The sequence below is a fragment of the Perca fluviatilis genome, chromosome 6 (assembly GCF_010015445.1).
Source record: "Perca fluviatilis chromosome 6, GENO_Pfluv_1.0, whole genome shotgun sequence".
NCBI classification, from domain to species: Eukaryota; Metazoa; Chordata; class Actinopteri; order Perciformes; family Percidae; genus Perca; species Perca fluviatilis.
This window is the reverse complement of record NC_053117.1, coordinates 26,901,551-26,911,624: the sequence shown is the minus strand read 5'-3', so window position 1 is coordinate 26,911,624 and position 10,074 is coordinate 26,901,551. Positions and strand designations below refer to the sequence as shown.

Sequence of the window (10,074 nt, the reverse complement as noted above, 5' to 3'; positions counted from 1 at the left end):
ATTTTAAATTTAGCTAGTTATTTTGTTAGTTTCCATCACTTATTCATAAACATAATTTAAAGTGGTAATCCTTATCAGTCCTGGTTGATTTAGAATTTCTGTTTGAGTGAAAACAATTGAATTGTGCTGCTTAAATCTACCCACCGTTGCAGATAGGAGTCACAGTTCCTGTTGGCAGGTTCGGTCTTCCTCCTCAGTCCATCTGATGTCCGTGTTGTGCTCGTATCTAATAGCGTTACTACACCCACCCTGCCTGCAGCTCCAGAAGCAATAGGCATATCTGCCAACTACAACTACAAATTTCAGAAAATCCAAAATAAAGTCACAATCATTTGTATGAACTCTGCTGTTGCAAATGTGCTGAAAGTGGACCTTGCCGTGCAGTATTTTCCTAGTCCTCTTGTTGTTGACTGGCTGTTTGCTGTGTGAGCAGGAAAATGTGGCCGGGGAGTTTATGGTGGTGTTTGTTGTTGTATCCATGGCAACAGTTTTCCCAAAGAATGGAACATCAACACATAAGCCATTGTGAATGTGATGGAACCACTGACATCCTCTTTACTTCACTTTCAGAATTAAGGTAAATATGCCTTTTAACTGTTTACCAACCAGGAAATATAGCCTTTGTCTTGGTCGGCTCATCCACTTGTCTCTGAAAGGAAGTAATTAGTACTAACATTTATTTGTAAAGTGAAGTGAAAATATTAAAATCAACAACATTTGAGTTAAAACCCATTATGTAATTCTCTCCTGTCTTTATGCCATTTTCCTTTACTTTTTTTATTCATTCATTTGTTATTCATTGCGCACAGTGTGAATATGATTCTTATTAAAGTTACATATATTTGGGTGCCCAGATGGCTCAGTTCGTAGAGCGGGCACCCATATACCTTGGCGCAGTGGCCGCGGTTTTGACTCCGACGTGCGGCCCTTTGCTGCATGTCATTCTCCCCTTTCATGTCTTCAGCTGTCTTGTCTATTAAAGGCCTACAATGCCCCCCCCCCCAACAAAAAGTTACATATATTTTGATGAGTTGAGTTAAACGTATTTATTCTTCTTTGTTAAATAATCACAGATAGGACTTTTTCTCTGTGTGATGTTCATGTTTTTCCATCGGCATCACAGCAACAGTAAGGTGTTTTTAGTTTGATTCCATATACAGCGTTGCTTCACAAAATGTGCATTTGTAATCAACAAAGAAGCTTTTGAGGAACACTTTATTCTCAACAGCATACAAACAAATTAGGCAATGTTTATACCGACAGAACTGCAGCATTTATAACCGTTAGTTGAGGTTGAGTGAATCAGATATTTCAATATTATTCCATCAATAATTAATGTTTCTGAATGATAACCAGCCAGTGTACAAACAGTTATCTGAATGTTTAGATGACCTGTACGACCTGACTACAGTCCTGGTTAGGATTCTTCCTTCTCATCTCCATGTGTGATGGTGTAGCAGAGGGACTTGTAGTCAATGTTGCCAGTTGGGTCAATGGGAGCGAGAGCGAAGGCCTGATCCACCTAGAGGTTTATGAGATGACAATTTTCCTGATGATTATTGTCTTAAAGAATGATTTGAGAGTCTGTGTTAAGATAGAAAACACGAACCTCCTCTGCTGTGAATTTATCAGCCTGGTTCATCAGTAACCGTTTAAACCTGGATAAACAAGACACAAATCATGTAAAAGGAGAGGATAAATAAGATACTGTAATTTTACAGCTATGGAAAATATGAAAAAGAATTAATAAAATGTATCTTACTCATCCTTATTAACAAAGCCGGTCCCATTGGGGTCAAAAAGTTTGAAGGCAGCAAGTATGGTGTCTTCAGGATCGGTGCCTGGAGGAAAACAAACCATCATTGAGCATCTTCTAAAAGTTCATCAAAAAATCTTTTGTTTGAAAATCTGTGAAAAGCTCTCACCGTTGAGTTTCTCCCCAAAAAGAGTCAGAAACACAGTGAAGTTGATGGGACCCTTCCCCTCATTCAACATCGCATCCAGCTCCTCATCGTTGACATTAAGTTTCCCTGGTACACAATCAGGAATCAAACACACACACAAACACACGCACGCACAAAGGCACACACACACACACACACACACAAAAACCAATTTAATTTAAACAAATATATCAAATGCAATAACATAAGCAGGTTACATCAGTGGAGCCTTTTCATTTTTAGTTGTACATAAAAAGGTAAAGAAAATACCCAGCTGTCCATAGGTCTCCCTCAGGTCCTGCTTTTTGATAACACCATCTCGGTCTTGGTCAATGCAGCCAAAAGCCTGTGGGTCAAAGTCCAAAAAATAATAATGATACAGAATTAAGTTTTCAAAAGTGCTGGCAGGCTGATTAAAAACGATAGACATACTAAAAAGGAGATATTTCACCCTGCGCAGTTTACAATAATCATTTATTTCATAACCAGATGTAAGAATGTACGTTGAGTTGCATTTCAGGCTTTTCTTTCTTCTCAATGACAAGGGTCAAAAGAGGTGAAACTAGTCATAAAAAGCGTTATTAGTGAATAGTAAAAAATATTTTGCTCTTTCCAATCTGCATCTCCAAGGGCACTTCTACATCATTCACAATTGCTGAAAATTGAAATATGAAATTGTTGCATTGATCTTTTATAAGGCTTCTTGTACAAGGACCTGTTTTCTAAAAAAAAAATAGCCTGGGTAATTATGGCATACATTAACTTTAAAATTTGAAACATTCATTCTATTTTCATTGTTCTTTGTTGAAATTTACAAAATGTAGGTTGTGCAAAAATGAACAATTGCTTTAAAGAATCGAGCTATTAACTCAAAAGTCCCTCTTGCATGGGGGAAAAAAATCGTTCTGATAGAGATTAATTAAACGAAATAAGTTAAAGCACTTATATTTCCATTTCCCTTCCCTTGCATGGATTTGAAAATCTAAAATCACAGGTTACTGCGCAAATTTCCTCCAAGAGATGTTTTAAAGGGAACTGTTTGGAGACAGGGCAAGATGCAGTACTGTACCTCCTTGAACTCCTGAATCTGGGACTGCTCAAACATGGAGAAGACATTGGAGCAAGACTTCTGTGCTCCCCTCTGTCTCTTATTGGAGGCCTTCTTACTTGCCTGAGAAGATGGACACAAACTCATTCGGTTTACACACTGAGATTTTTGGACTCCAGAAGTATACAAAACAACTGCAATAGACAATAACAAAATGTGCTCTTAAATACACAGCAACCTCAATATGATAGAATAATAGTAATCCTTAATTGGGTTTTCTTCATCACTGACTCAAAGTATGGAAAGACCAAAACCGCTGATGACTTACCATGTCTGAATGATCGTACGTGGACTCCCAGTCGAGGTGTGATGTGGGGTGGGTTTTTATATATGGCCCAGCTTATCTTCTTCCTTCCTATAATAGCCTGTGGGGGACAGGACAGCCCCTTACATGGCCATGGCTGCTCTCTGCGTGTCACTGAAGGTACCTGATAAGAGGTGAAGCAGACAGGATTCCTCTGGGCTAGAAAATGGAGATACGAACAGCAGAGAGGGAGAGAGGAGACAGGGGAACGTGACCTCTGACGTTTGACAGTCACTCAGTCAAATAAAGTTCTATTTATATTTTTCTAAATTCTATTCTTATGTTATAACTCTGATTTTAAAAATCTGTTTAAATGAAAATTAAAAGACTGTGATCAAATAAAACTAGCGTAACAATATAGCAGCTGGTGTGTTTTAAGTGAAATAACACTTCTCTTAAAACTCTATTGATTTACTTTGGACTGCACTTTCCTGTTCCATTATACAGATGTGACAAAGAACCATAACTTCAAGATTTGTTTACAGGTTCACATAACCTAAAACACATTGGCTAATCCATCTCAGTCATATGGCAATTGAAAAAAACAATAACATAAATGTAAAGTGTTTTAGTTTAGTTTAATTTAGCAATGTAATTTACAATTAAGCTTATTCAGATCCAAAGCAAATTTCATCATATATGAAAAACTTAAACACATAAAGTTGTAAACATAATGTTTAAATATACAATACCAAGAAATATTTCATTGCTCAAAAATCTGAAAATACTACACAACAAAGCAATGAATTTGATTTAGTCATAGTTTACAACAGCATTCACAAAACAATCCTTGTGTTATGTATGAACAAGTTTGCACAGGTATTATGATATATATCATCAATAATACATCAGCCATTTTTGAAATGGGCCAGTTCATACCAAACACTATCAACAGGCAGTGATACACAAGTTCAGAAACATTGAAATTGCTCAGGTTGGTCTGTTGCTACACAATAAATGTAGTTTTTACAGCTTTATTACTGTATAATGAACAGATGTTACTGTAGAACATGTATACAGCATGTAGATTTGCAAAGCATCATGGTAAAAATTCATTGGCGGGTGCATTAAACAGTACATATCTTTTTCCTGTTAATCGAAATTCTGTAATTTTAACGGGATATTTTTTTCAGCAACAAAAACAGTAATCTGTCTTTAATTATGGTACATTTTGCACTATGCTACTACACTTTATTTAGTGTTGTCAACAAAAATGGTCATAGGGCCATCAGTCTAAAAATGTCTACATCTGTAAATAATTCCTTTATATCTTTCCACTGCAGAGAAGAAGAACCCAGCCCAGGAAGAAGTATCCAGTTCAGAAACAATAAATTAAGTCTTAGACATTTCATTGTTTAAAATTCTACAGTTTTTGCTGCGTATTTTATTTACATGTTTTTATACATTTCCACTTTTAACTGGAAATTTTAATTGCTTCCAGTGCTAGGATTTACGGTTTTGTTTGTAAAAAAAATTACTTGAAAATATTGTGTCACAATTTGTACAATGTCATGTTTTTGTGTTTTTTTCACATTTAATCAATATTTCTGGAATACATGTGACTGTCTTCACATGCAAGTCTCAGAAAGCAAATGTAAAGCAATAGAGGACTTGCACACATCTTTGTGATGAACAACTCCTTTATTATTACTATTTTTCTTTTTTATGTCTCTACAAGTACAGTCAAATTAACTATATCTCCTCAAATAATAAAACAATACATTAATCATGTTGAAAATCTTGAAATATGCGTTCAAGATAAACAAAATAATTCCAGGGCATACAGTTTACAGTCAGGGTGACTTGAACAAAGAGGAAAGAGTTGTACCTTGAGGAAAGTAATTTTGTTGTTTACAAAATGAAACATGTTTACAAAATGAAAAATACAAAATAAATGTAAATTCAAATGATGAATGAATGTTGAATGAAGTGATACAATAAATATATTTTTTGTGTGTGAAAAACAGTGTCTTCATTTTACAGTATGTAATTATTTTACCGTTACATATTTACAGTACTAAAATGAATGCATTAACACCTGTTACAGTAAAAATACAGTACCCTATTACTGTGATAAGAGTTGCAGTACTGAGATTATTATTGTAATAACAATTACAGAATTGTACATACTGTGATTACATTTACAGTAAGCATACTGTGAAATGGACTACAGCAACTTGCATGCTAATTGCTGCCAGCAAGTTTCTGTAAATTTCACAGTTTTCTTGTTACAGTTTACCAAAGATAGTATAATACAAGTTGCTTTCTTGTCTGTACATCTTCCAGCCGTCCAGTTTGCTGACACACATCCTTCAGAGCCCGAAAAAGGTCAAAGCTGCCGACTGTTGATGACATGTCATCAATGTTCTCAGATTAGAGTTCAGGCTTGCTTCACCGCTCTTCTGCCGGGAGACAGCTCAGTGCACACAGCTCCCTTTACTGTGTCAGCATGCATGCTGCCATCTTACAGGCCACTGCTGAGATAAGGGCGGCTCCACGACCGCTCCCCTCCTCCGACTGGATGAAGGTGATTTCACTGTGAGGCGTGAGGTCCCTGACTATTTTGTGGAACCTGTCACGGAAACTGAGATAGAGAAACAACATGTTTAATGCACAGAATCAGTCAAATTTCCATCTGTCCCACAGTTAAGAAAATTTTAAAGCACTGCATTTTGGGCAAATCTTCCCACATAATCATGTATTTCCTTTGCTAAGTACTTACATACAGTATATTCAAAAATCTAAGATATTCTAAAACATGGAGCATTACTCACCATGGGTGCAGCTTGTAGACAGATCCATCAACCCCCACTGTGATCTTCAGGGCTTCCTGGCTGCGTCGCTCCCGCATCAGGTTGATCACACCAGCAAGCCCGGCGCCGCACATATGAGCAGAGCGAGTGGAAACACTCTCACAGACCAGACGCACAATGTCACAGTCTAGCTCTGACGGCAGAACACCCAGCGAGGACAGGATGTTGTAGATTTGTTTTCTGTCCCCAGTGTCACTGAAGACAAAATGGCAAAAGGCTAAATTAAAAAGAGCCATAGTTTCTATACCCACTATGTTCATAATACATAAATACTGATATTACTACTATGTTGATATATTATAGAAGTACCTTGTTACTGCAGGTAACCAAATTGCTTCCCCATATTCCCCATCAACCCAGTTATATAAGCTTATGTCATCAGCATACACATAGCACAACAGGCTTTATATTATTATTTGTTTTTGTGCTTTTCCCCCTCTGTGCTTATGAAAATGCAACGATTGTATACACATACATGAATGTCTATCAATTTCATCATTACTCATCTTTTGTCTGATTGTCTATAGGCAACATATATTTAAACAAGAATTGTTGTCTCTTAAGTGGGTGGCCAACTGCAGCCAGGTTAGGATTCAATGGTTCTCACCTCTCCATCTGTGAGACGTAGCGTGTCTCAAAGCTGCCGCGTGTCTTCAGCAGCTCTGAGGCTTCACCGTTAAACAGAAGGTCTTCATTCACCAGCTTCATCAGAACAAGTCTGACCAGCTCACCCATATACTTCCCGCTGATCAGCTTCTCATATCTATAGGAGGCAAGAACAAAAGAAGTGACGGGTAACTTAAAATAAATATTGAAAGGAAGGGTACATGGGAAGAGGAACATGATCTCAAGAGAGGATGTTTAAATGGTGGAAGAAACAGGAAGGATATGTACGTCACAAAACACATGAGCAAACAACTTTCTCTTCTTTCAAAGAAAGAGACATGACAAGGATGCCAACGTCAATGCTAAAGAGGCTCAATGAGGCTGGGCTCAGCAGTTGTCTGTGTTAAGGGGCTGCCAGTGCAAAAGGTAAACAGTCATTAGGCCGACAGGCACTATGGCAAGCAGCGGAGAGGGGTCATTAATCTGACACCCCTACACGCTGACTGACCACTGACGTTAAGAGGGCTCTAGCCATTTACAAACATCTTCAGGAAAAACAACTGGTAGCCTAGCAACTACAGAAAGACCTCAGGTGAGAGCATTGCCACAGAAGGATGATTAATTCATAAAAACAATAATAAGAGAATAAGGGAGGGAGTGTGTGGCACATTTTTAAATAACAGTGTGAATCTCTCACTCCCAGCACCTTTAAAGACATACTACAATAAGCTTCGAACACTTGAGTGCATACAGTAAATGAAGTCGAAAGACATATAGAGTTGGGTCAAAAAAAGCTTTCCTATGTGTGAATTGGACTGCATGAACTTACAGCTGCTTTCCAGGGTTAATTGAGGTTTCGTCCACCACTCTGTCGTACTCCAGTCTGAACTCCTCCAGCTCCCCATTGTTTCCAAACGCCCCCCACTCTGTGTTCACACACATGCGGCCCTCCTCCCCTTCTACCAGCTCCACAGTCCTCATCTCCTCCATGTAACACGCATTACAACCAGTGCCTGGTAAACAAAAAGCAAAAATATGCACCATAGGTGTGCTTGAGTCCGCATGTCTCTGCACAGACATGAGTGCATTTCAGTAGCACCTTAATTCTTGTGTGTGTTTATAACTACTTACCAACAATCATCCCGACTTCGCAGCTACGATCCTCATAATAGCAGGAAATCATGGTGGCTACTGTGTCATTCACCATGGCAACCACATCCATCTCAAAGTCCTAAATGAAAACACCAAATCAGAATGCATTTAGAGTCATCCAGCTGTGAACAGGTGTTACAAATGAGTCTTTTGTTGTCTATTAAGAAAGCAGAGATTCTAATATGCAGTAACTCACCCCTCGTCTCTTGATAGCATCCCTGAGTAAACCCACAACATTGTTCCCTTCTGCCCCAGAAGCCTTGAAGCCTTTGGTCCAGTTAAGCAGGATACCCTGTGGAAAGGAAAAGGACAAACCTAAAATATATAAACCTTACAATACAAACAAAACTAAATCTGGCAAATATAGTGAATCAAAAAGAGACTTCTTGAGCGATCTTAGTATTGTTTTTGTTTTTAAAGTATGTCCAATGTACAGTATGACTTCCTACCTTGTCAATGTCCTCATGCCGTACAGGAAAGGAGAAGGTAAAACCCAGAGGAAGCTTCTTGTGCTTGATATGATGTTTGTCCAAAAAGTCTGACATACACTCTGCTATGTAGTCAAATAGCTGCAGAGAGAGTGAAAGAGATGATATATGTGGAGGACCTGCACTATAATTAGTGCTAATTTCATTCTGAGAACGCTACAACACTGTTTACAGAAAAACAGAAGAATTTTCTTTGCCACTCTAAGATAGTTTTGAACAGTCACATACAAGTGAAACTACAAATAAAAGCACTGATATCGCAAAACAAATTGCTTTGTAAATAAAAGAGGAACAGCTTACCATTTCAGCAGTGCCTGTCATGGCATCTTCAGGAATGGAGTACATCTGGTTCTTGGTCTCCACCTTCCAGCTCCTCTCCTCATCTTCACCCACCTTCACAAGCATCACACGGAAGTTCGTCCCCCCAAGGTCCAGAGCCAGGAAATCTCCCACCTCTGTTAAAACACACACTACATCTGAACGTGCACGTACTGGCTTTACCTGCACAGGTGATAATCATTACATTACATCTTGGTGACATCTGTGTGACTTTACCAAAAAAAAAAAAAAAATGATAATCTTAGGATGGAAGAATGAGTATCTACCTGATCCTTCAGGGGTGGAGCAGACATACGTTGGAAGCATTTTGACACTGGCCTCTTCATGCGTCTCTAAACGCAGTCCTCTGTCCATCTCGCGCTGCATCCTCTTCATGACTTCTTTTAGCTCCTCCTTCTTCAGCCTGAACTCTGACAGGATCTGATCAACCTGCAACGAGAGGAGAGAAGAACAGGTCAGGAGCTCGCACAGGGACTTATTATGTAGGCTAACTACAAAGAAAAAGAGAAGTGAGGTTTCACTTTTGAAAACAAGAAGGAAAACCAGAAGAAGTAACAGCAAAAAAACAAAAAGGAATCAGAGCACAGACAAATGAGATGCTAACGAAAGAAAAAAATCACTTCTTTACAATACAAAACGATGAAATGAATGTGCAGAGGACTTTATGTTCTGCTTCAGAGTTTCCACATACAACCATATTTTCAGTAAAATACAGAACAAAGTAGCATCTGAACATCTAATACAATCAAGCTCCTCACCCAGATGTGTATAGACTGTGTGTAAAGACTATGGTTAATTCTCGTAACAGTCACATGGGATGAAAGCAATCATCCACAGCAATACCAAAGTTACAAATTACTTAAACCTCGACAAAGTCTTACTGGACAGAGAAGTGAATCTTACCATGAGGATCTTATCAACCACAGAGCTGTAGCTACAAGGCATCTTCACCATCTGGTCGAGATGAGAGCTGACACAAAGCATCTTCACAGGTTTAACTAAATGAGCCTCTGTGTGTGTTTCTAGGTGTGTGGTGAGTGTGTCCTCCCTGTGTGTGTGCAGAGTCAGTGAAGTGTGGGTAGCACTCAATGAGAACCTCAGCTGTTTTTATGCTCAGCTGAAGTGGGCTGGCCACACCAGACGTAAACGCCAACCCTTTCCCAGACTCACCCCATCTGGCCATCAGGAATCAAACACACACACACACACACACACACACACACACACACACACACACACACACACACACACACACACACACACACACACACACACACACACACACAGAAGTATAGCCTCTGTTCAAAAATCATGAAGCTCT

The 10,074-nt window shown here is 38.7% G+C and overlaps 2 protein-coding genes across 3 annotated transcripts; both read right to left on the bottom strand.

Annotated features, from left to right (window-relative positions):
- Positions 1-1,196: 1,196 nt before the first annotated feature.
- myl7 (myosin, light chain 7, regulatory) lies at positions 1,197-3,422 on the bottom strand. The gene is made up of 7 exons (XM_039803323.1): positions 3,320-3,422; positions 3,013-3,114; positions 2,214-2,289; positions 1,926-2,030; positions 1,763-1,841; positions 1,610-1,658; positions 1,197-1,522 (listed from the first exon to the last, which is right to left on the bottom strand). Exons 1-7 carry the CDS (start codon positions 3,320-3,322, stop codon positions 1,418-1,420), a joined length of 519 nt encoding a protein of 172 aa, XP_039659257.1. The 5' UTR covers positions 3,323-3,422; the 3' UTR covers positions 1,197-1,417.
- A 683-nt stretch (positions 3,423-4,105) lies between these two features.
- On the bottom strand, positions 4,106-9,826 carry gck (glucokinase (hexokinase 4)). 2 transcript variants are annotated; one of them, XM_039803535.1, is made up of 10 exons: positions 9,657-9,826; positions 9,020-9,182; positions 8,715-8,884; positions 8,376-8,495; positions 8,123-8,218; positions 7,906-8,005; positions 7,604-7,787; positions 6,776-6,931; positions 6,130-6,363; positions 4,106-5,939 (listed from the first exon to the last, which is right to left on the bottom strand). In XM_039803535.1, the coding sequence occupies exons 1-10, from the start codon at positions 9,735-9,737 to the stop codon at positions 5,792-5,794; spliced, it is 1,452 nt and encodes a 483-aa protein (XP_039659469.1). In that variant the 5' UTR covers positions 9,738-9,826; the 3' UTR covers positions 4,106-5,791. The 2 variants fall into 2 exon arrangements, with proteins under 2 accessions (XP_039659469.1, XP_039659470.1); XM_039803536.1 differs by having other exon boundaries at positions 4,111-5,939; positions 8,715-8,869.
- Positions 9,827-10,074: the final 248 nt, after the last annotated feature.